At 47.0% G+C, this 24276-nt stretch overlaps 2 protein-coding genes across 4 annotated transcripts in view; one reads left to right on the top strand and one right to left on the bottom strand.

The window, feature by feature from the left end:
• Positions 1–471, bottom strand: part of cfap77 (cilia and flagella associated protein 77) — an 11146-nt gene extending 10675 nt beyond the window's left edge. The window contains exons 1-2 of one of the 3 annotated variants that reach the window (XM_076891260.1): positions 247–471; positions 1–120 (exon numbers count right to left, since the gene is read on the bottom strand). The exon at positions 1–120 is cut by the window's left edge and continues 164 nt beyond it. The gene's annotated coding sequence lies outside the window, so the exon portion shown is untranslated. The other 2 variants (XM_024804357.2, XM_004571629.3) reach the window with 2 other exon arrangements.
• Positions 472–5551: 5080 nt separating this feature from the next.
• qsox2 (quiescin Q6 sulfhydryl oxidase 2) lies at positions 5552–18752 on the top strand. Its single transcript, XM_004571631.4, has 12 exons — positions 5552–6077; positions 13655–13755; positions 13859–13907; positions 14051–14156; positions 14230–14320; positions 14942–15087; positions 15163–15318; positions 15393–15522; positions 15785–15907; positions 16121–16271; positions 16922–17110; positions 17295–18752. Exons 1-12 carry the CDS (start codon positions 5837–5839, stop codon positions 17774–17776), a joined length of 1965 nt encoding a protein of 654 aa, XP_004571688.3. The 5' UTR covers positions 5552–5836; the 3' UTR covers positions 17777–18752.
• Positions 18753–24276: the final 5524 nt, after the last annotated feature.

Here is a 24276-nt window from a genome sequence, read left to right as displayed (position 1 = left end):
TGTTGGAAGTCTTGACCTCATGTGTCGAGCCATTAACAGCCGGTGTTCCAGATCAACTGGCGTTTAGATCTACTGGCGTTGGTCGAACAGATGTGTGGCAGTCTTGCGTTTCAGTAGCTCCTACCGACAAACCAGCAAAAAAAACGGCAAATGTGTCACCTGTGACACTTGTGAGGTTGTCTCAAACACACTCCGTCAGTCTTGATGCTGTTGAACAACAAAATGTTTAAAATGTGGCGAGTTTACCTGGTGATATCCTCATGCGCGACGCGATCGCGAAAACAGCAAACAAGTAACACCACGCCGATGTTGTTCACAGGACAGCAAGAGTAAACGATCGGGAGACCCTTGTCGTCGTTATCGTTCCCCTCGCACGGTTTATTTCTCCGGTTTCAGCGTTTTTGCTTCACAACTAAAGCGAGCAGTTTACTTTGTGTGCACTAACATGGAGTCGAGTCAACCAGCGCCACCTCTGGCCAAGTGCCACAGCCTACAGCCAGATCAACCTGTGACACACATCTGCACCACGTTTGATTTCGTTTCTTGCACAACACATTTGTACCTTTCAGTTGTGTCTGTTTGTGCGTCATGCAAATGAACCTTTGAAAAGAATGAAATGACACCAATATTTCACTAGTGTTGTAACATCACATGTCGTTAGCGTAGTCTGTCTGTGTCTTTTCTCTGAGAAAAAACATTTTAGAGTTGGTTGTTATATACAGTCTGTATAAGTGTGGTTAATCTAATAAACATTTGTAAGGAGATGGCAGTTACTGTGAATGTACCGCAGGTGAATAGTAATAAACAGTCAGACAATGACTCTGACAATCTCATTCAATCTTGCAGACTGAATGCACCTTCTGTGGAAAGTGGTACCACACAGTGTGTGTGGACTTTCCCTGTGCAGAAGGCGACTACAAATGTTGTGGGTGCTAAATAAACAGTAAAAAGTGATCCCTGTTGTCTTTGCTTACTGATTGTTTTTAGTGTTGACAATCCACATTGCTGCCATTGCATCTTTCAACATGTTTGTGGGTAGATTTGAATGTACCAGGGGTAAGTGCAGCCACTCAGCCTCTACTCAATGTGATCATAGCAGCAGGTGAAGATGTGTCACAAGTTAATCTAGTAGTGGGCTATGGTATTTGGCCACAGATGGCAGCAGTGGACTGACCTCCATTTGAAACTGCTCTAGCTGCTGTGTGATAGTGGATCTGCTACAAATTGAAGATCATAGGCAAGTTTTGGAAATGAACCCTTGTATTATGTTGAAGAACAAAAAAATGACATTGATTTTGTTGCGGGTCACTTAGATCCGTACTGTGTAAATCCACTCAGAATTGTTCAAAAACTGCAATGAAACAATAGCAACTTTATTTCCCATCAGATAAACATGTAGAACACAGACATACAACAGTTAGACTTTCCATAACTATTTTAGGAACAATTTGGTTTTTCGTTCTTACAAACACATTTCTTTTGAACTTGCCCAGCGTTCTCAGTTTTTCAATGCTCAACATTTTCAATTTTGTCCACATGATGGACAGAATGTAACTGTGTGCTTTCTGCAGATGTACTTCTTGCATTTCTCACAATACGTGCTTGTTTTAAAACAGGAACCTTCCTAACTAAGATTTAAAACAAAAGATTGCGTCTCCTCCAGTCTCACAAACAGATGACAAACCAAGCGACACACCTGAGTCACTGACTTTATATATAACTACCAACTCTCCAGCCATGTTGATGGATTGCCTGTATTGGCTGGAAATATTAATTTCCAGGGAAAGGACACAGGCAGATGATGCTTACAGGATGTGATGTGACGACACTAATGAAATATCGATGTGTCATATTTGTCCAAGGTGTATTTCATTGTTATGGGAAAAGAGAATATCAAAATCATGATGACCAATTGGAGTGGTGATTTCTATGACTTTGTGTATATAATTTGGAATTTTGTACAAATGTAGGCCAATAAGGAATATATGATATCATTTCATTCATTTCAAAGGTTTATTTGCATGATTCACAAACAGACACAATTGAAAGGTACAAATGTGTTGTGCAAGAAACGAAATCAAACGTGGTGCAGATGTGTGTCACAGGTTGATCTGGCTGTAGGCTGTGGCACTTGGCCAGAGGTGGCGCTGGTTGACTCGACTCCATGTTAGTGCACAAAGTAAACTGCTCGCTTTAGTTGTGAAGCAAAAACGCTGAATTCGGTGAAATAAACCGTGCGAGTGGAACGATAACGACGACAAGAGTCTCCCGATCGTTTACTCTTGCTGTCCTGTGAACAACATCGGCGTGGTGTTACTTGTTTGCTGTTTTCGCGATCGCGTCACGCATGAGGATATCACCAGGTAAACTCGCCACATTTTAAACATTTTGTTGTTCAACAGCATCAAGACTGACGGAGTGTGTTTGAGATAACCTCACAAGTGTCACAGATGACACATTTGGCGTTTTTTTGCTGGTTTGTCGGTAGGAGCTACTGAAACGCAAGACTGCCACACATCTGTTCGACCAACGCCAGTTGATCTAAACGCCAGTTGATCTGGAACACCGGGCCGATGACGCTCCAACGTCCTCCAACAGAGATCAGAGTGAGGACAGATAAGGATCTGTTCCCTCAGCGTTTGCCTTTTTAACAAGAGTCTCACTGTTTGTGCTCCTCTCTCCTCCACCCCGTCTGACTGTGCGTGGTGGGGGCTTGTTGTGTTGTGAGACACTCCCACTTTTTTGCAAAGTCTTCCAGGGAGCTGAACTCCGGTCCGTTATCTGAAATCACTGTTTCAGGGATTCCAAGTCATAAGTGATGACTGTTGCACTTCCTGTGTCTGACTTCAGCCACTCAACCTCAGTGAAATTGGAATAGTAATCCACTCAGAGGAGGTCAAAGGTCCACACGTATCTCCTGCCAGGGTGTTTCTGTGTGGATGTCGTGGATCTTTGGTCTGTTGTTTCTGCTGAGTGCTGCACACATCACAGCTGTTCACATCTCAGTGATACTCTGTGATTTCCAGGCCAAAACAGAACTTCTCTCGCTCTGCGTCTGCAGCGCTTAATAAACAAGTGACCGTCGTGAGTGTGCTTTAGCTTTCTGCTCTCAGCGCCGCAGGAACGATGAGCTGCTGTCCTTTGAACAGAACTCCACCCACTACTGAAATCTGTTCCCTGTAGTTCCAGTATGACTGAATGTATTTTGCAGCTTGTTGTTCGATCCAGAACTGTCTCTGTACGTTTAGTCACAATCACATCACTCCTAGTTTCCTTTCTGAATTCTTCTAGTTTTGCACTTGACACAGGTAAGATCATCGTGTTCACCTGAGCTTCTATGTCATCATCAGGTGAGCTGGTCACTGGTAGATTATCTCTGGATAACATGTCTGTGATGTAAATGGTAAATGGACTGATTCTTATATAGCACTTTCTTTCTATACTTAGTGATTCCTAACTCCATTCAGACACAGAGCAACTTGGGGTTAGTATCCGCCCAAGGATACTTGACATGCAGACTGAACCACTAACCTTGTGATCAGTAGGTGACCTGCCCCTCCCTCCTGAGCTAAAGCCCCCCCCTCCATGTGATGTACATTTCATTTCCTGGCTTGTACTGAACCTGTACTGTCATGTATTGATATGGCTATGTCTTAAGGTGATGACCTTTGAACCGGATGTTGTTGTTGTCCGAGGGAAGCCCCGTTAAGTGGCTAGTTGTAAGATGGACAGTGTTCAATAAAGCAACATAAAGACCGTGCTTTATGTCCTGATTCAATTCAGAGTGCTCTGCCTAATTTAGTAATAAGGTGAGCATACAACATGTACCTGACATTTTTGCAGTCTCATTAGGAGTCTGTATTCCTAATGAGACTGTACATAGTAGTTTCTGATCTGTCTCCACGTTCACTTCTCTTCCATATTCGTACTGATGGAAACGTTCTGCACTGCTAGCATCTCTTTCTCTCTTTGTGCGTAACGCTGCTCAGTTCGTCAGTGAGTGGATGGGTAAGCAGCTGGATGGTCATCTTGTAGTAAGACAGCACCGAAGCCACTTTTGGAAGCATCGACGGATTGTGTTACTGGAAGCTGTACGTCATAGTATCTGAGTATCTGAGTACCGGGCTTCCACATGAACTACATCTGAATCAGTAACTATTCATACCTATCATGACACTGACCACAAACCGTCCCCCGGTTATTTTGTAGTACTGGTAGTAATATTTATAGCAGTATTTGTAGTACTTTTGTTTGTTTTGATTGTTTCAGAGTTTGAGGGTTCAAAGGCCGGGTCCTCCAGTCTGCAGCCCAGGCTCCCCCAGTGCCCCACTGGTCAGATACTGATGAAGCTTGTTTCAGTGAGGGGTCACAGATCAGAAATGATCAAAACTACAAACATGAATATTTCACCCTGCAGACCAGCAGTGGTGAAAAAGCGGAGGGCAGAGCTTGGTTTGCCTGCGAGTCTGAAGCGGCGTCATCACTAACGTGTTGGTGAGCGCCATGGCTCAACTTCCATCGGCACACCTCTGAACAGCTGTGACAGTACGCACGCTCATTTTAACATTCAGCAGAGCTGATCTTTGCCTGCCAATCCAACCAAGTACACCTTCAGGACCTCCGGTTGTTCTGCTGCTCGGCCTGCAGGGGGCGGCAGAGAGCCACGCTGCTTTCACAGGCTGTAGGGAATTGGAAACTCCAACAGAAACCAGATTAAAGCAGGAGTGAAACAGCGAGCTGAAGCTTGGAACAAGAAGAATAGATGCCTTTGTTTTTTCCTGCATTATAAATCAAGCGCTGCTTTCTCTTACAGTCTGATATCTGTCATCAACCTGTGGGAGCCTCATGAATGTCTCCGCCTTCATCACCTGCTGCCCCGCAGGACCAACTCAAGTTTTATTAATAGGGCTATCAGATGTGTACCAACCTGACCTCTGACGACACAGCTGATGGTCCCAACCCCATTAAGAAGGGAAGAAATTTCACCATTGAACCCGTGTGAAAGGCACACCTGTGAGGTGAAACCATGTCAGGTGACTACATCATGAAACTCACTAAAAGAAGAACGAGGGTTTGCAGCGCTGTCAACAAAGCAAAGGGTGGAATCTAAAACATAAAACATATTTAGAGTTATCTCTCATTTTTTTCTTTGCTGCATAATGCCATATATCTAAATATATTTGATGTCTTCAGTTTGTATCTATAATGTACAAAGTAGCAAAAGTTGAAATGAGAAGGTGTGTCCCAACCTTGACTGGCAGTGCAAAAGGGAATTTGTGCTTAAATTGAAATTACATTTTTTTTCTTAAAGAAATGGTTTAGTTCATGTAATTATTCTATCACGTGTCATTTTCATTGCAAATATTAATCACGGTTAAATTAAATGCAGTTCCAGCTGTAGAGGAGGTCCGCACTCCCGTGTGAACGAAGTACCGACTGGAACGGACAAGCACGCGAGTACGAACATGCGTACTTGAGTATTAATGCACGGCTCTCATCAATGAAGTCTAACTTTTCCGAGCACTCTTGAACGCAGCAGAGGGATAACGCGTCAGACCGGCTCGCAGCGCACGCTCGTCGGAGATAGTCTATTAAAGCAACACGAGCCACTACGTCACAGCGTCACGGACACTGTCCCACTCAAACGGAGACCCACATAGACTGCGCGTGCGCCGGTGTCCCGGTATAGGCTCGGAGTGAGGCCTCTGTCGGCTGCTCTCCGAGCTTCGTACGTTCAGCGGGCCTCTCCTCTCATGTCTCCCCGGCTGTTGAGGCTGGTTTCCGGCTCGGACTCTGCGGTTCTCTGACTCCCTGTTCGCGGTGTATTGGTTCTCGGATGGCGGCGATGCTCTGGCTGGGAGCGGCGGCGACGGTCTTCTGCCTGGTGCCCGGCTCCCTGGGAGGCGCAGGCCGGCTCTACACGGAGGAGGACCCGCTGGTGATCCTGAGCAGCGACAGCCTGAAGTCCGCCGTCACTAACTCGTCCTCGGCCTGGCTCATCCAGTTCTTCTCGTCCTGGTGTGGACACTGCATCCAGTACTCCAGCACATGGAAGGCTCTGGCCCAGGACGTGAAAGGTACTGCTGCGAAGATACTGTTCCCCGTGCGTTCGGGTCAAACCAGACTCTATTCAAAAATATGCTGTTTACATCGTGTCCGTTAATCGGTGAAAATAGGACCAAATTTTAAGCATAGTCTGAGTGCTTTCCGATGACGTCAGATCTCTGTACCGATTCGGCGTTAAAACAATTAACAATAAACTTATCAGTTGTTTATTTTTAGCTCATTTTCCTGCTGCTAGCTCGCTCTTGTAAACGTTTTCGGTTGTTCAGAGAAACTTAAATGTAGCGTTTATTTCAATGGGGTTCTGAATGGCAGGGAGACTCCGTGTGTGGACGTGCTGGGACAGGTAAATCGTTCAAACTACAGACCGAAGGAAGCGACATCCCGGGATGAAGGTGTGCTAACGATGAGGGCAGCTGGGGACACAGCGTCAGGTGCTAACGGCAGGTAGCCAACAGTGCGAGGGACTCAGGTGTGTCCCTGCTGAGTGGAACAGACTCGGTAACAAAGGTTTAAGGGCTTTAAAGGCTGTCAGTTCAAAGGTCACAGCTAAAAGCTGAAATGACTGCAGAGATACTGATCAGTATTTGAGACTCTTGATTTGTGTTATGATGTGTTTGGTTATTGATCAGCGATTGGCTGCACTGATTGGAAGCCAGTGAGGGCCACACCAGAGCAGGGCCCTTTTTCAGGAAGCCGGTTTAGAAAACTCAGAGTGAAAAACGATACTCAGGGTTGAGTAACCCCGAACTGTCCAACTCGGAATATTCTGTTTCAGAAAGGCTGATAACAATTAGTTCAGTCAACGCGGAGTTGCTTTAACCCCAAGTTAAGCGCGCGCATGAGGATACATAAAGCCCAGGGGCCCGTTCTTCGTACCTCGCTTACTACATCCAAGATCAAATGAAACATCCAAGACCAAATCATCGCGCTAACTCTGAGCTCGCTAATCCGGTTCCCCGAACACACCTGTTGTTGACGATCAGTACAGCTGGATGAAGTAATGTGAGATCACTGGGTGGCTTAACAGGGGCTACGCATCGATAGTAGAAACATTGATCGGCAACCCTCTGATTGGTCGGCGAAAATGTCGAAGGCGCGCTCGGTATTTTTCGGCAGCAGAGCAAGAACTCTTGATTGAGGGATTTCAGGAGTTTCACAGTTTAATCAGAACGCAAGGGAACACTGCAAAGGCTGCAAAAGCAAGGAGCGAGGGCTGGCAGGAAGTTGCTGACAAATTAAACTCGTAAGTAATTTAAGAATAATAATAATAATGGAGTGGATTTATATAGCGCTTTTCAAGGCACCCAAAGCGCTTTACAATGCCACTATTCATTCACTCTCACATTCATACACTGGTGGAGGCAGCTACAGTTGTAGCCACAGCTGCCCTGGGGCAGACTGACAGAAGCGAGGCTGAATTCTGAGGACCCTCCTTATCAATCTTGCACCTTCTGCAATGGGTGGCTCGCGTATACGGACAGGACATGGCTGCGACAGGCTTCCCAAATCCACCTTCGCTTTTATAGCCGTGGTCTCTCATCTTGATTACACGAAGTAATTTACTATTACTACTCTGAAATATGAATTACATCTGTAATAATCACATACATGTAATAGAATGATTAATAGTACATTTCCCTTTTTTAGGGAATGACCTGTATGTATCTGTGTGACATCAATAAAAGGATCAGGTGCTGCATTAACTTTAGTTACATTGATGTTATTTATTTATGGTAAAACAGTGATGGAATATCGCTGTTGCTTTCGTATAAATGAAGCGGACATACCTGCGTGGCCGCGATCTAATCCTGTTTACATAAAGTAAACCTGCTCCCGAGCAGGTTTACGCTTACGGATCTGTTGCTATGACAGCAAGTCCCGGATGGGCTTCGGAGAACCGAACGATCCAAGATCACGCGAAATCGTCAACAATCAAATCCGGCTAACTTACTTAGCGAGGTACGAAAAACGGACCCTTGATTAGTGGAGCACAGATTAAGCGAGTCACCATGGAGACGGAGGGAAAGAAGGCGCGGTCAATGTATTTTACAGCGCTTGAGGCCGAAATTCTGATGGCAGCATATGCCGATAACATGCAAATTATGCGGAAAAAAAGTAACACAGCCTCAGCTGCAAAAGAAAGGGAGCATGCATGGCAAAACATAGCCGACAGAGTCAATGCGTGAGTGTTAATTTAAACATTGATCGAGGGATTTCCACCCATTTAACACGTTATTATATTATATTTCATTTTATTTTTTATTTCATACATTTTATTTTGTGATGTGATGTGAGCGCAGGTGCAACCCAACAGGCCCCAAACGTTCCTGGCAGCAAGTAAAAATGAAATATAAAAATATAGTCCAAACAGGTAAGGTGTAATTGTATTATGAGCCATAGTGCTTGGTCTGTTTGTCCCATGTAAATCAATTGCAGTTAGAGGCTACATTAATTTCCCCTCTGTAAGCACTTATTGAAATTATCTGAGCACATTACAAGTACATATTTGCTTACTCTGTATGCTCAAATGTGACCCGTTATAGCCAACAGAAAAACAGGTGGGGGTCCTCCACCACCACCACTCACAGAGCCTGGCCGCTTGGCTTCCACATTTGTGATAATGTTGGCAGCATCACATATGATCTTCACAGTGCAGAGAACACAAATTAGCATCCATTACTATAATGAAATAATTTGTTAGTTTGAAATGCTACAGGGAACTATGTACCTGTACATTAACGCTGTGGAAAGACTTCCTGTTCACATAGTCTCCTTCATTTACTGAAGGAGCAATGATTGGAATGTGAGTGCCATCTATACAGCCAATCACGCCTGGGAACCGTGAACATAAATGTAAAATTTAAGTAGTAGTTCAAATATCACCACATCATGAATTAAGTTTTGGTCATCCTGCTACCTGCAATTTTGTGGCATCCCTCTTTGATAAATCTTGTGGGTCTATGACCGGGGAACACCACAAATGGGTACAGGAGACGTTTCAGTGCAACTGTAACATTCCTGACTGCCCGACAGACTTGGAAACGTGCTCAGCGTCACCAATATTATACAGAAAGCTCCCGTTTGCAAAAAACCGAAGTGCAATACAAATAATATGTACAGAACTGAGAGGATGTCCGCGATGTGTCACATGAGCAATATTAGGCCTGAGGATGTTATTCAAATAAATTATAGATTGTGCTGAAAAACGGTAACGTTCACACAGGAAATCATCAGGAAATGATAAAATGTCCAAACGCGCTCTGATCACTCTCTCCCGGCGGAGAGCTCTGCGGAGAATTTGGGCTTCAACATCTACTGGCTCTTCAAGGAAGGAGCACGCCATGTCTGACACTTCCTACAGTCAGGTTTCCGACAAAGAGGCGGAGACAGTCAGGGTTAGTTGTAGTAAACCTGCTAGGGGGCAGGTTAGCTTCACGGAGTGTGTCGTCATAGTAACTCACTCAGAATTAATCTAAACTCGCTTTGTGAAACCGAAAACCCAGAGTTTTTGTTAACTCAGGGTACAGTGGGGCAAAAAAGTATTTAGTCAGCCACCGATTGTGCAAGTTCCCCCACTTAAAATGATGACAGAGGTCAGTAATTTGCACCAGAGGTACACTTCAACTGTGAGAGACAGAATGTGAAAAAAAAATCCATGAATCCACATGGTAGGATTTGTAAAGAATTTATTTGTAAATCAGGGTGGAAAATAAGTATTTGGTCACCTCAAACAAGGAAAATCTCTGGCTCTCACAGACCTGTAACGTCTTCTGTAAGAAGCTTTTCTGTCCCCCACTCGTTACCTGTATGAATGGCACCTGTTTGAACTCATCATCTGTATAAAAGACACCTGTCCACAGCCTCAAACAGTCAGACTCCAAACTCCGCCATGGCCAAGACCAAAGAGCTTTCGAAGGACACCAGGAAAAGTATTGTAGACCTGCACCAGACTGGGAAGAGTGAATCTACAATAGGCAAGCAGCTTGGTGTGAAAAAATCAACTGTGGGAGCAATCATCAGAAAATGGAAGACATACAAGACCACTGATAATCTCCCTCCATCTGGGGCTCCACGCAAGATCTCATCCCGTGGGGTCAAAATGATCATGAGAACGGTGAGCAAAGATCCCAGAACCACACGGGGGGACCTGGTGAATGACCTGCAGAGAGCTGGGACCAAAGTAACAAAGGTCACCATCAGTAACACACTACAACGGCAGGGAATCAAATCCCGCAGTGCCAGACGTGTTCCGCTGCTGAAGCCAGTGCATGTCCAGGCCCGTCTGAAGTTTGCCAGAGAGCACATGGATGATACAGCAGAGGATTGGGAGAATGTCATGTGGTCAGATGAAACCAAAGTAGAACTTTTTGGTATAAACTCAACTCGTCGTGTTTGGAGGAAGAAGAATACTGAGTTGCATCCCAAGAACACCATACCTACTGTGAAGCATGGGGGTGGAAACATCATGCTATGGGGCTGTTTTTCTGCCAAGGGGACAGGACGACTGATCCGTGTTAAGGACAGAATGAATGGGGCCATGTATCGTGAGATTTTGAGCCAAAACCTCCTTCCATCAGTGAGAACTTTGAAGATGAAACGAGGCTGGGTCTTCCAACATGACAATGATCCAAAACACACCGCCCGGGCAACAAAGGAGTGGCTCCGTAAGAAGCATTTGAAAGTCCTGGAGTGGCCTAGCCAGTCTCCAGACCTCAACCCCATAGAAAATCTGTGGCGGGAGTTGAAAGTCCGTGTTGCTCGGCGACAGCCCCAAAACATCACTGCTCTCGAGAAGATCTGCATGGAGGAATGGGCCAAAATACCAGCTACTGTGTGTGCAAACCTGGTAAAGACCTATAGTAAACGTTTGACCTCTGTTATTGCCAACAAAGGTTATGTTACAAAGTATTGAGTTGTATTTTTGTTATTGACCAAATACTTATTTTCCACCCTGATTTACGAATAAATTCTTTACAAATCCTACCATGTGGATTCATGGATTTTTTTTTCACATTCTGTCTCTCACAGTTGAAGTGTACCTCTGGTGCAAATTACTGACCTCTGTCATCATTTTAGGTGGGGGAACTTGCACAATCGGTGGCTGACTAAATACTTTTTTGCCCCACTGTATACTTACTCAGAGTTTGCACTAAACCGGCTTCCTGAAACAGGGCCCAGAAGGTGGATGAAGGTAAACACTGATGTTTGTTACTGGAGTCACCAATGCAGACGTGTCCCTCCTGGGCCTCCGGAGCTTGAGGACCCGATGGTGTTTGTACTGAAGCACCTGCGGCTCCTAATCTTTTCCCACCAGATCGAACACACACAGTTTCCATTCACATGTTTGTATACCTGTCCACGTGAGGACCCTCCCTCTGACCGTCACCTGCGTCGTCTTTCCCTGCAGACTGTTTTTCCTAAACCTCTCACCTGTACATTGTTACACCCCAGCCCAGGGAAAACCGGCGTGCGACATAAGGAAAATAAAAATAAGGAAAAATGCCCCCCCACTCCCTGCTCTTAAGGAGGACGAACCAACAAAAAACAGCTACCACAGATTTCACAACAGCCAGTCAGTTTATTGAGTCCCAAAAGGTAGCAGGCATCAGGGTGAGCATGGCCAAAACAAACAAAAACTCTAGAAATGAAATGCAGCTGGCTTACCTTCACAGAAAACCCCAAACATAATTTACAGGTGTCTTACCTGCCTCCCTAACCAAAAACAGGAGAAAAGGTTCCCAAAGAAAAATGGCTTCTCACCCCTACAGCTACCGAGTAAAAACAGTATCGACAACTATTTACATCTATTTACAACACAGGGGGCGATCACGACAAACTGAAACACAGGGCTTAAATACATAGAGGGAGCAATCAGGGAATGGACAACAGGAGGGAAACACAGCTGGGGCGAATCAGAACTGACGAGACAAGGAAGCGTAAACTGAACACACTGAGATAAGACAGACCTTCAAAGTAAAACAGGAAACACATAACAGTCACGCCTAACACAAAACACTGACAACATTGGATCATAACAACGTTTAAAGCGCTCCTGTCCTCTGTGATCTGGATGTAAAGTGAATTTTGTGGATGTTTTCGTCACCCAACGCCAGTAAAGCCATACGAGGCTCTCTGTTCTGGGGGAGGCCTGGGGTTGCTCAGCCCTCCTGAACACTTGGAGGTCTTCAGACTTTTTCTCTGGTGTTCTGGACCTTTGTCAGAGGAGTATGTGGGCTCTGCAGCAGCTTCTGTCTAACACTCATGAGGTTTCCTCACTTCCTCTTCCTGTTGCGTCCCCTGTGTCACAGCCCCTCCCTGCCACAGAGGCAGCGAGGAGATTTGAGAAAGTTTTTTTATGAGAGTTTAACCAGTTTCTGATGAAACAACCCGACCTCCCAGCGAGGCCGGATCACTGCACGTGTGCACAAACATGTTGTTCTGAGGAAGACTACATGAAAGTTTCAGTTCCATTAGCAATAATAAGTATTGGAAGCGGTCGTTGTAACACAGGTTTTGGATTTGAAGCCAGTTAAAGTCAGCCCAGCGTCACTGAGTGCAACAGGCGTCACATTTTAATCCAAGTGTCACCCTTCATCTACAGCACTGTGCAAAAGTCCTGAGCCGCCCCACATCTCTTTATATTTTGCAGGAGACACACTGTTGTCGTTTTTTAAGTCTTGAGTAATCACTGCCCAAGATTTTTGGACTGCTAATAACCAGAATCGTTTCCCAGCATGCTTTGCAGTGTGTCCTAAAAAATGCAATGAAACTGGACTTTCTACAGCACATGAGCAGCGTGAAGAGTCATGTCCAGTCACAGACATTTGTGTTTGCACATTTCCAGAAAGCGCTGCACATATTTCAAATTTTCCTCTGGAATATAAAGACATGAGGGGCGGCTCAGGACTTTTGCACAGTGCTGTGGATAAACTGGTGAAGGGAGCTGCTTTAAATAGAAGTACCTGATACCTGTGCAGCACGGGGCTGCAGCACGGGGCTGCAGCCTGCTTCAGGACTCAGCAACGCTCACACAGTCTCAAACCGTGTGCAACCGACAAAACAACCAGTCCCAAAACACGCCCTGACTAACACACACACAGTGACACACACGCTTCCTTTTAAACCTGCAGAGGTAAATGGTGACTGCTGCCGCCCTCTGCAGGCTGCAGGGGGTAACTGCACGCTCTCTCTGCGTTACCATCAAAGAGACAAAGTAGAAGAATGAAAACCAGAGGAAATCGATGTTTCTGGCACCTGTTTGAACTTTGGCCTGAACGACACACCTGTGGCTGAAACACACCTGGACCTCGGTCTGCATTCAGCCTGTGTTTCTCCCGCTGTCGGTCTGTCTAACCGTCGTGCAGGCGTCCGCGGGGTGAAAAGGGATGAATGGCGAGTCTTAGGCGCACGCTCGTTACTGCTATTAGAAAGTGAGCGAGTGCACTTCTGATGAATCGCGTCATCGTAACTCACGACGACTCCACACATAACGAGCTCGTCCACCTCCAAACTGGATGGCACCTGTCAGCAGGTTAAAGAAGGTGTGTGTGTGTGTGTGTGTGTGTGTGTGTGTGTGTGTGTGTGTCAGACTGGCAGGATGCCATCAGCGTGGGTGTGTTGGACTGCGCTCAGGAGGAAAACTTTGACGTCTGTAAGGACTACAGCATCAAGTTCTACCCCACCTTCAAGGTACGTCAGCATGTACCTGCTGCAGGTGTTTACACTGCTGCCGGTTAGTGTCGCCCCCCGCAGGGGCTGATGGGTAATAACCACCTCATTTTTCTATCCTCAGTTCTTCTGGGCCCACAGTCCACCATCGGAGCGAGGGACGACCTACAGAGGTGAGACTCACCTGAACGTCCCGCTCACTTCCTTCCTTCCTTCCTTCCTTAGGACTCGATTAAAAACAAACACAAGAGTCGACCTTTTAAATAAAGACATGTATTTTTGTTTATGTTGTAAAAAACGATGACTGTGTGTGCAGGTGCAGACCGGTCGATCCCGTCTGTCCGTCAGCTGATGGTGAACGTCCTGCAGAACCACACTAATCTGGACCGGCCCAAGCACTGCCCTCCTTTAGAGCCCTACAGGTACCTGGACCTAAACCTGGACCGGGTCGGAGTCTGTGCCACTGCTAACCTCGCTCTTTATGTTCGTCTGCAGCGCTGCTCAACTGCTACCTCTGCTGGGTCAAAGGTCAGATCACTACACGGCCATCCTGGTGGAGGAACCGGACTCGTACGTGGGGCGAGAGGTAACCAGAACAGGAAAGAGGAGACTCGGTCAAAGTCACAGATCAGAACGGGAACAGGAAGCGCTGTCCGATAAACCTGCAACACACGGAGACGAGCGCGTCGATTTAGAAAACTCAGTGTAGCTTCCGTCTATATACGTTTACAATACAGTCTGTGCTCTTATTTTGAAAGTTCAGTCACCACCAACCTGCTGAGGACTTCCTATCCTGCTTTCCTACAGCACACTTTGCCCGTCTGTACATCAGTGCATCTGTCTGAAGGAGCGCTTCAGCCTCATGTCTCTCTGATGTCCAGCAGGGGGCGACACTCTGCAATGAGCTCACCTGGAAACTTGCTGCTGATGAGTTTGAGTTCTCATCAGCAGTTTCAGCTGTGACAGAATAAACATGACGTTTATGTTGGAGATGATGGTCCCGTTAGAGTCAGAGGAACAGGAAGCAGGGGAGCATTCAGGGCGGGGCTAGTTACATCCAGGTTATAAAGATGGAGGTGGTACAAATGCCCACCCCAAGAGTGACATCATGGTAGTTATGGCCATCTTTAATATACAGTCTGTGTTCCGTACGGGTGCAGCAGGTGTTGGTTGGTGTCCTCACCTGTACAAACCTGTGTGTCTCCAGGTGATCCTGGACCTGCTGCAGTATTTGGGTGTGCAGGTGAAGAGAGCTCTGAGCTCTGATCGCCCCCTGGTGGACGCTCTGAAGCTCACTGCCTTCCCTGCCATCTACCTGCTTCATCCCAATGGGACACATGCACACCTGCACAGGTAAAGTTGAACCCTTGGACAGTAACAGGGGGAGTAACCGATGTTCGATTTTCTGACTGACACCTCCTTCTGCAGCGAGAAGCCGCTGCGTTTCTTCTTCTCCTCCTTGCTGAGGACGTTACCTGGAGTCCAGCGCCGTTTAAAGTCGAGCAGCACCAGCAGTTCCGGTGCGAGCCAAGTGGGGGCGCTGCCGGGCAAACAGAACACAGAACCATGGAGGGACTTTGACAGGTAAGAGACTCGCTCTGATCGGGTCAGGTAGAATGACTCGGACCTCAGATCAGGTGACCTGTACGTCTCTGCAGGTCTAAGGTGTACACGGCCGACTTGGAGACAGCGCTCCACTACCTGCTGAGGGTCGAGCTGGCTACCCATAATACACTGGAAGGGGAGGAGCTAAAGATCTTCAAGGACTTGGTGACTTTAGTGGCAAAGGTAACCACGGCAAGCAGAGCAGCTTTGCATAACTCACAGTTCATAATACTCAGTGCAGCCTGTGCCTGAAACAAGCTGTTTTAGCTCCTCCTCCAAGATGGCGTGATTCTCACGCATGATCAATGAAAGTGTTGACATGGAGACCTGCCATCGTGTTCATCCTGTATGGGATTCAGCGTCCCTCTGAGCTCACAAACCCGCCACAGCTGCTGTCACCGTCTCGTTCATTTAAGCACAAACTGACGCCTCTCTGTGTTTGCAGCTGTATCCAGGTGGCGGCTCTGTGGTGAAGTTAATGGAGACGCTTTCTGATTGGCTGCTCAGCATGCCGCTGCAGCGAATCCCGTACCAGGCCGTCCTGGACCTGGTGGATAACAAGATGAGGGTGAGACGCTGAACGCCAGTGCTGCGGTCGATACTCAGGAAACGAGTAATAGATTACACATCAGTCATACAGAGCCTTATGTAGTTACTCACTGGAGAAAGTAACTTGTCACACTGCTGTTACAGAATGTAATCTGATTACACTAACACTTTACTTTGGTACAGTATTACAGCCGACACACACACAGATGCTGACTTCCCGCTTCCTGTGTAGATCTCAGGTGTGTTCCTAGGGGCGGAGCTTCGTTGGGTGGGTTGCCAGGGGAGTAGGGCGGGGCTTCGAGGCTACCCGTGTTCCCTCTGGACCCTGTTCCATGTTCTGACTGTTCAACATGATGCCAACCCCACCGCACTGGACAACACAGGTGTGTGTGTGTGTGTCTCTGTGTCTCTGTGTATCTGTCTCTGTGTCTCTGTGTGTGTGTGTGTGTGTGTGTGTGTGTCTCTGTGTATCTGTCTCTGTGTCTCTGTGTGTGTGTGTGTGTGTGTGTCTCTGTGTGTGTGTGTGTCTCTGTCTCTGTGTGTGTGTGTGTCTCTGTGTGTGTCTCTGTCTCTGTGTGTGTGTGTGTGTCTCTGTGTGTGTCTCTGTGTCTCTGTGTGTGTGTGTGTCTCTGTGTGTGTCTCTGTGTCTCTGTGTCTCTGTGTGTGTGTGTGTGTGTGTGTGTGTGTGTGTGTGTCTCTGTGTGTGTGTGTGTCTGTGTGTCTCTGTCTCTGTGTGTGTGTGTGTGTGTCTGTGTGTCTCTGTGTGTGTGTGTGTGTGTGTGTGTGTGTGTGTGTGTGTCTGATGTTTGGTGCCAGTCCAACAGTGTGATCGCCCCACAGCTGAGCTCAGTTTTGTTTTCCACTTCATTCAGTTGTTGTTGTAACTCAAAGGAAAATTCCAGAACGTTTCCCTTTCAGTGTTCAGGGATCAGAGCTCTGCTCGTCTGCAGCGCTCCCTGAAAACAGCCGCTGTGCACGAGCAGAGCAATAAAACCCACCAGTGACTCTAAACGGACCTGCCTCTGTGACACAGGTCTGGAGGCTGAGGCGGCGCCGGTGCTGCAGATGATGCGCCGCTACATCCGAACCTTCTTTGGCTGCCGGGAGTGCGGCCGGCACTTCGAGCAGGCGGCAGCGGTCGGCATGGACAACGTACAGAACAGAGAGCAGCAGATCCTCTGGCTGTGGCAGCAACACAACCGGGTCAACATGAGGCTGGCAGGTAACACGCACACACAGGCACCCGCGCGCGCACAGACAGGCGCGTGCACACTCGGACATTCGCACGCGCGCAGTCTTTATACACACAGGAAGCTTGCTGAGCATCAGAATTATTGATCAGATTTATTGATGATCGCTGTCATCCGAACCTTGTTGACCCTCCTCTTTTCCCCCCGCCCTTCCAGGCTCTCTGAGCGACGACCCCCTCTTCCCTAAAGCTCCATGGCCAAGCCCCTCCCTCTGCGCTTCCTGCCACGAGGAGAAAAACGGCGTCCACGTCTGGAACCAGGACAACGTCCTCCGCTTTCTACGACAACACTACGCCGCCTCAAACCTGTCCCCCGAGTACTCCGTGACCCCCCCTCGACTTCCTGCTCCTCCAGTTCCCAAGGAGCACGAAGGAGGCGTGAGGAGCGACTCGGAGAAGAAGTCCTCCACCCAGACTCCTCGTCCAGGACGCCAGGCTGTGAAGGGGGAGGAGAGGAGGGAGGTGGTGGGTGTGGCTGGAGGAGGGGGCGGAGTCTGGCTTCTAGGCTTTAACAGTGTGGACATGAGTCTGTGTGTGGTGCTGTACGTGTGCTCCTGCCTCTTCCTCATGCTCCTCTTCTTCTTCTTTAAAGTGCGATCCAGGAGGTGGAAGCTCCGCTCCTCCCGCCTCCACGTCTGACCCGGACCGGCCCGGGTGGAGCCAGGACCAGAGCTGGTTCTGGTTCAGGGCTTTTTCTCATAGACTGATCGGCGCCTGATCAGATGGCAGGAGTTTAGACCAAATGTGAGCGGCACAAACAAAGTGATGTTTGTCTGTGGAGGCGAAGCTGAACGCTTCCTCTCGCTGGGAACACGAGCAATGAAGAACAAGCTCTGTGGCCGAGGACGAAGACCCACAACCGTGTAACTGACCCTGAGAATTATCTTAAATAAACATGTGACAGACTCTGGTCCTTCTGGGGTCGAGTGAAGCCACGACTGGACCAGAGCCGAGGAGTCCGTCCCGACGGAGCCGAGATAAAAACCTCTAAACCCTGAACCGCAGTCAGCCCTGAACCAGGCCACAACCAGCCCTGGTTTTGGATTTACTCACTCGTATGTGGACACCCGTCTGGACTCTCAGGTCTGAATGTATTTATTTTTACCTGTCAAACTCCTCTGGACCCTCTGACCAGGTGTCTGAGACCTGGACAAGCTGCTGTGGGCTGGGTTCATTTCCCAGAATCCCACAGGAGGACCTAAGGGTAGACCCTTAACAGCCTGGACGTGACAGTATCAAAGTGAGTTCACTTTGTGCCAAACCTTCAACCTGCTAACAGAAGACACACCTGTCCTCTCAGGCCCCGCCCACTCCGTGCGTGTGCTGTTGTATGTCTGTGTTTGTGATAGGAGGGAAACCCGTCCTGATAAACTGATGACTGATTGTAGTTTTGAAGTTTCTTTTTGTGAAGTGATTCAAATATGAACCATGTTTATCACTTTAGTTTATTTCCTGTAAAGAATTCGAACCCCAAAGGCCCAGAGTGAGTTGGTTTTCTACTAAACAACCAAAATGACGAAGCACATGTGAAAGCCGTGTTTACCGGTTGTATAAATGTTTGTCTTTATGTTCCAGATTATTTTCTTCAAATAAAATCAAACTGCTGAAACCTGCAGAGGGTCGTTTTTACCCAGAAATGTATTAAACCGTTGTTTCCGTTTGTCAGGGAGTCGTGACTTTATGAAGTCCTTCAATAAGCATAATAAGCAATTCATTTTTGATGTGTTCAAATTTTACAGGGAAAAAAGAACTACAGGATGGGCCAGGGATGCAACTTTTGTTTTTTTCAATAGGAAGAGGGCCATGTGACACATCAAACTTATTGGTAATGTCACAAGAAAAACAATGGTGTACTTTGTTCTTTCATGAGTTATTTACAAGTTTCTGACCACTTATAAAATGTGTTCAATGTGCTGCCCATTGTGTTGGATTGTCAATGCAACCCTCTTCTCCCACTCTTCACACACTGATAGCAACACCGCAGGAGAAATGCCAGCACAGGCATCCAGTATCCGTAGTTTCAGGTGCTGCACATCTCGTATCTTCACATCATAGACAATTGCCTTTAGATGACCCCAAAGATAAAAGTCTAAGGGGGTCAGATCGGGAGACCTTGGGGGCCATTCAACTGGCCCACGACGACCAATCTACTTCCCAGGAAACTGTTCATCTAGGAATGCTTGGACCTGCACCCATAATGTGGTGGTGCACCATCTTGCTGGAAAAACTGAGGGAACGTGCCAGCTTCAGTGCGTAAAGAGGGAAACACATCATCCTGTAGCAATTTCAAATATCCAGCAGCCTTGAGGTTTCCATTGATGAAGAATGGACCCACTATCGTTGTGCCCCATATACCACACCAAACCATCACTTTTGTTGTTCCAACAGTCTTGGAGGGATCCATCCACTGTGGGTCAGTGTCAGACCAATAGCGCTGGTTTTGTTTGTTAACTTCACCATTCACATAAAAGTTTGCCTCATCACTGAACAAAATCTTCTGCGTGAACTGAGGGTCCTGTTCCAGTTTTTGTTTTGCCCATTTTGCAAATTCTGTGGCCGATCTGGGTCATCCTCTGAGATGCTGCAGTAGCTGGAGTTTGTAAGGGTGCCATTTGTGAGTAGCTAATATCCACCGAAGGGATGTTCGACTAATGCCACTCTCCAGTGACATGCGGCGAGTGCTACGCTGTGGGCTCTTGCTGAATGAAGCTAGGACAGCCACTGATGTTTCTTCATCAGTGACAGTTTTCTTGCGTCCACATTTTGGCAAATCCAACACTGAACCAGTTTCACCAAACTTAGCAAGCAGTTTGCTGACTGTAGCATGGAGATGGGTGGTCTCGTAGGGTGTCTTGCATTGAAATCTGCTCCAATGACCCGGTTACTGCGTTCACCAGATATCAACACGATTTCGCTCCTCACGTGTTAACCTCTTCGACATGTCAATGGCTGTGAACAAAGAGAAACTTGTAAATAACTCATGAAGGAATAAAGTTATATTGAAACCAAGCACACCATTGTTTTTCTTGTGACATTACCAATAAGTTTGATGTGTCACATGGCCCTCTTCCTATTGAAAAAACAAAAGTTGTATCCAAGATGGCCGACTTCTAAATGGCCACCATGGTCACCGCCCATCTTGAGGAGTTTGCCCCCTCACATATACACAAACAGGACTTTAATATCACCAACCATTCCCATGTTATTACGGTGTATCCATATAAATGGCCCAGCCTGTATAACGTTTAAATTGGAAAAGCTGGCAAATTAATTCAAACTCCTGACCCGATAAACATAAACTAATCTGAGTGTTTTTGATTGTTCTCTATTCCACACAGTGTTAAATATACACACAGACTAAAATTTACAGCCACCTTTAACAAGTTAAATTTTAATAAGTAATTCTGAAGGTTCAAAAATGTCTTTGAACATGATGCGCTGTCTCTCCTAATGACTGACTGCAGCATAAAATGGATTTGTTGAAATGCACTTATTGGATTGATCAAAGTGAAAGTCCAAAGAAGTCAATGACGGTTTCTAAATATCTGCAGATTCAAGATCAGCTTAAACAATTGTACACAAGTTCAAGTTATTCAGATCTGTTACCCTTTCCCGAAGTCTGGGAAAAACATCCAAACTGTCCCCCTCAGATCAGAGGAAAGTGGTTAGGATATTCAGGAATAACCCGGGAACCACAAAGGCTCAAGCCTGCTATGAAGTAGAAACCAATGCTGCAACACCAGCTGAACTACACCTGCCAGCAGTCATCAGTGAGATGCTGGGCTACAAAATGAACAGCTACAAGGAGCAGTACCCACCATGGAGAAGGAGACTAGAGGCCAAGATCAAGGTAGCACAGAGGGAGGTTAGCCGACTGCAGATCTGCAGAAAGGTGCGATGAAGAAGGTGTCCATACCCGAGGCCTTGGACACTGCCAAGCAGCGACTCACAGCCTTGGCCAGCCGCTTGAAGAGGTACACCAGAGAGATCAAAGGCAGGACAATGAACCAGCTGCTCTCCACAGAACCAGCCAAGGTGTACTCTCAGTGGCAAGGGAACAATATGAGAACAGCACCACCAAGGCTGAGCAGTACTGGAAGAGCATATGGGAGAAGGACGCTGTTTTGTTTGTCTCCTTATTTATGAAGAAAGAGTCCTTTTGTGATCTGCGACATACTTTATTAACCATGCTTGGTTAGCCGGAAAAACAACAACCACCCCTCACCTCTTAGCGCTCATGCCCGTGTTCTTTACAGATAGTGCCACCTTGTGGTATGGCATGAAACTATGTTAACTCACAGCAACAGCTGCTTATCATTACAGACGGAACAATAACAATGCTCAGTGGCTAGTGGATCTGAGGGCAGATCACAGCAACCTCCCTGAACAGGGTCCAGTAACCATCACAGTGGCAGACATCCAAGAAAGACTCTCCAATATGAAGAGCTGGACAGCACCAGGCCCCGACATGGTTCACGCCTACTGGCTGAAGAAGCTGATTGCACACCACGAGAGTCTGGCAGCACAAATGAACCAGCTGCTGGTTGATGAGAGACACCCAGAATGGCTAACCGAAGGCCGGACAGTCCTGATCCTCAAGGACCCCCAGAAGGGACCGGTCCCCTCCAACTACCGACCAATAACCTGCCTCAGCACCACCTGGAAGCTCCTGTCATGTCATGGACTGGCTGTGTGGCAGGCAGGAAATAGGACCCAAACGCAAACTCACGGGGAAACAGGACTGAACTCAAAATACAGCTTTATTGCTGACAAAAGATGACAAGAGATAACAGCGATACAAAATAACATGAAACTAAACTGGGAAATACTAGCAGCAGTCAGCCGAGACTGCAAGACCAGACTGACCAACCTGTGCACTGCCTGGATTGATTACAAGAAGGCCTATGACTCAATGCCCCACAGCTGGATACTGGAATGCCTAGAATTGTACAAGATCAACAGGACCCTGAGAGCCTTCATCAGGAACTCAATGGGGATGTGGCGTACAACACTAGAGGCCAACTCCAAGCCCATAGCGCAAGTCACCATCAAGTGCGGGATCTACCAAGGAGATGCTCTGTCCCCACTGCTGTTCTGCATAGGCCTGAACCCCCTCAGTGAGATAATTGACAAGACTGGCTATGGATCCCAACTAAGGAGTGGAACAGGTGTCTGCCACCTCCTGTACGTGGATGACATCAAGCTGACTTACTGATCCACACTACCAGGCTATACAGCAATGACATCGGAATGTCATTTGGACTGGAGAAATGTAGTCGGATGATAACAAAGAGAGGGAAGGTAGTCAGAACGTAGGGGATCGAACTACCAGGAGGCAACATTGCAGACATAGAGGACAGCTACAAGTACCTGGGAATCCCACAGGCAAATGGGAACCATGAAGAGGCTGCTGGGAAAGCTGCAACCACCAAGTACCTGCAGAGGGTCAGGCAAGTCCTGAGGAGTCAGCTGGCCAAAGGAGGAGATAGAAGCCACTGACAGTGAGACCCTTTGTGATGAGAACAGTAGATGACCAGCTGACGGTCCAAACCGGCTGCTGGTAACAAAGGATGTGTTCTCTGGAGTGACGAATCACACTTCTCCTTCTGGAGTTTGGGTTTGGCTGTTGCCAGGACAACGGCACTTGTCTGACTGCACTGTCCCAAGTGTAAAGTTTGGTGGAGGGGGGGTTATGGTGTGAGGGCTCCAGTTAGGGGGGAACTCTTCATGCTCAAGACATTTTGGACAGTTTCATATTCCCAACTTTGTGTGGCCAGTTTGGGGATGGAGCTTCCTGTTCTAACTCAGCTGCACACCAGTGCACAAAGCAGGTCCATAAAGACATGGATGAGCCAGTTTGGTGTGGAAAAACTTGACCGGCCTGCACAGAGTCCTGACCTCAGCCCCACAGAACACCTTTGGGGTAAATCAGAGACTGTGGGGCAGGACTGTTCGTCCAACATCAGTGTGACCTCACAAATATGTTCCTGATCAGAAGTTCCCATAAACACTCCTAAACCTGTGGAAAGACTTCCCAAAACAGCCGAATAGGTTACAGCTGCAAAGGGTGGGCCGACATCACATAAAAGCATGTGATTTGTTATCTGTCTAGCTGACAGATAACGATGTGCTGCCTGGTGGCTACAGATCTGTGATCAGACTAAAACATTCACAGCTCTTTGGAGGACGAGGGTTACACTGTTCTCAGCAAAGTTCTTCTTAAAGGTCTTGGAAGGCGAAGACAACACCATCACATGACAGGAAGACGACGCTGAACACAGAGCAAACTTCAGCTGAGATGGTCCATCCACAGCTCGAGGTCAGTCATTAGCCTGCTCTGAAAAAGTCCCGATCCTCAGCTCGTGCTACTGACTAGAGCAGGGCGATATGGCCAAAAATATTTATCACGATATATATTTGAAAATTTGCGATGACAATATAACTGACGATTTAATTGATGCGAGACAAAATACAACTCCACAACTTTACTAGCGCAAAAAAACCCCCCATGCATTTATTTTCACTTAAACAAGCAGCTGTTTTTTATGTGCATTAAAGCTACATAAAAATTTAACTGTGCAAATGCAAATTCCTTGCTGAAAGTTGAACCAAAAGGCATTTCCAGTGGAAATGGGCTGAAATATCCTGAGTGTAACCGAGGACAAGGTAGGAGTAAAAGGGACAAGGAAATAAATTGATAATTTATTTATTACATTAATTAAACATTCAAATTCCCAGTTATTTCCAGACAGGACTTACAACACATCCTGCTGATATCCAAGCTGCACATGACACTTACCACACAAACGGTGCAAAAAATAACACAACACTGCAAACCGTCACACGCCGTTTAGCGACACTGCAATCGTGGCACACACTGCAAACACATCGGGTTTCAGTACAGCTGGGAATCAGCGCTATGCATGACCTGCAATCTGGGATATAAAGGGAAGTGGCACAAACAAATAAACAAATAACAAAAAGGGAGGTTAGTCCGCCCTTACACAACTCACTTCCAATCAGTAACCGCCTTAACGGCTGGACGAACTAACCAAAACAAAATTACAAATCAATCAAAAGAACGAAAAAAAGGACAGCAGAGACAGCACAGCTGAAAAACACAAACAACAACAAATTAA

This window comes from Maylandia zebra, linkage group LG12 (genome assembly GCF_041146795.1).
Source record: "Maylandia zebra isolate NMK-2024a linkage group LG12, Mzebra_GT3a, whole genome shotgun sequence".
NCBI classification, from domain to species: Eukaryota; Metazoa; Chordata; class Actinopteri; order Cichliformes; family Cichlidae; genus Maylandia; species Maylandia zebra.
The sequence above is the reverse complement of the archived record's forward strand: the minus strand, read 5'-3'. Positions and strand labels throughout refer to the sequence as shown.

What these genes read in the sequence shown, in the direction of transcription:
- qsox2 (XM_004571631.4), top strand. Translation starts at nt 5,837, where the DNA reads ATGGCGGCGATGCTCTGGCTGGGAGCGGCGGCGACGGTCTTCTGCCTG. An exon ending in ACTCGTACGTGGGGCGAGAG is followed by an intron (nt 14,321 to 14,941) that starts GTAACCAGAACA and finishes GTGTGTCTCCAG; the next exon opens with GTGATCCTGGACCTGCTGCA. An exon ending in ACACATGCACACCTGCACAG is followed by an intron (nt 15,088 to 15,162) that starts GTAAAGTTGAAC and finishes CTCCTTCTGCAG; the next exon opens with CGAGAAGCCGCTGCGTTTCT.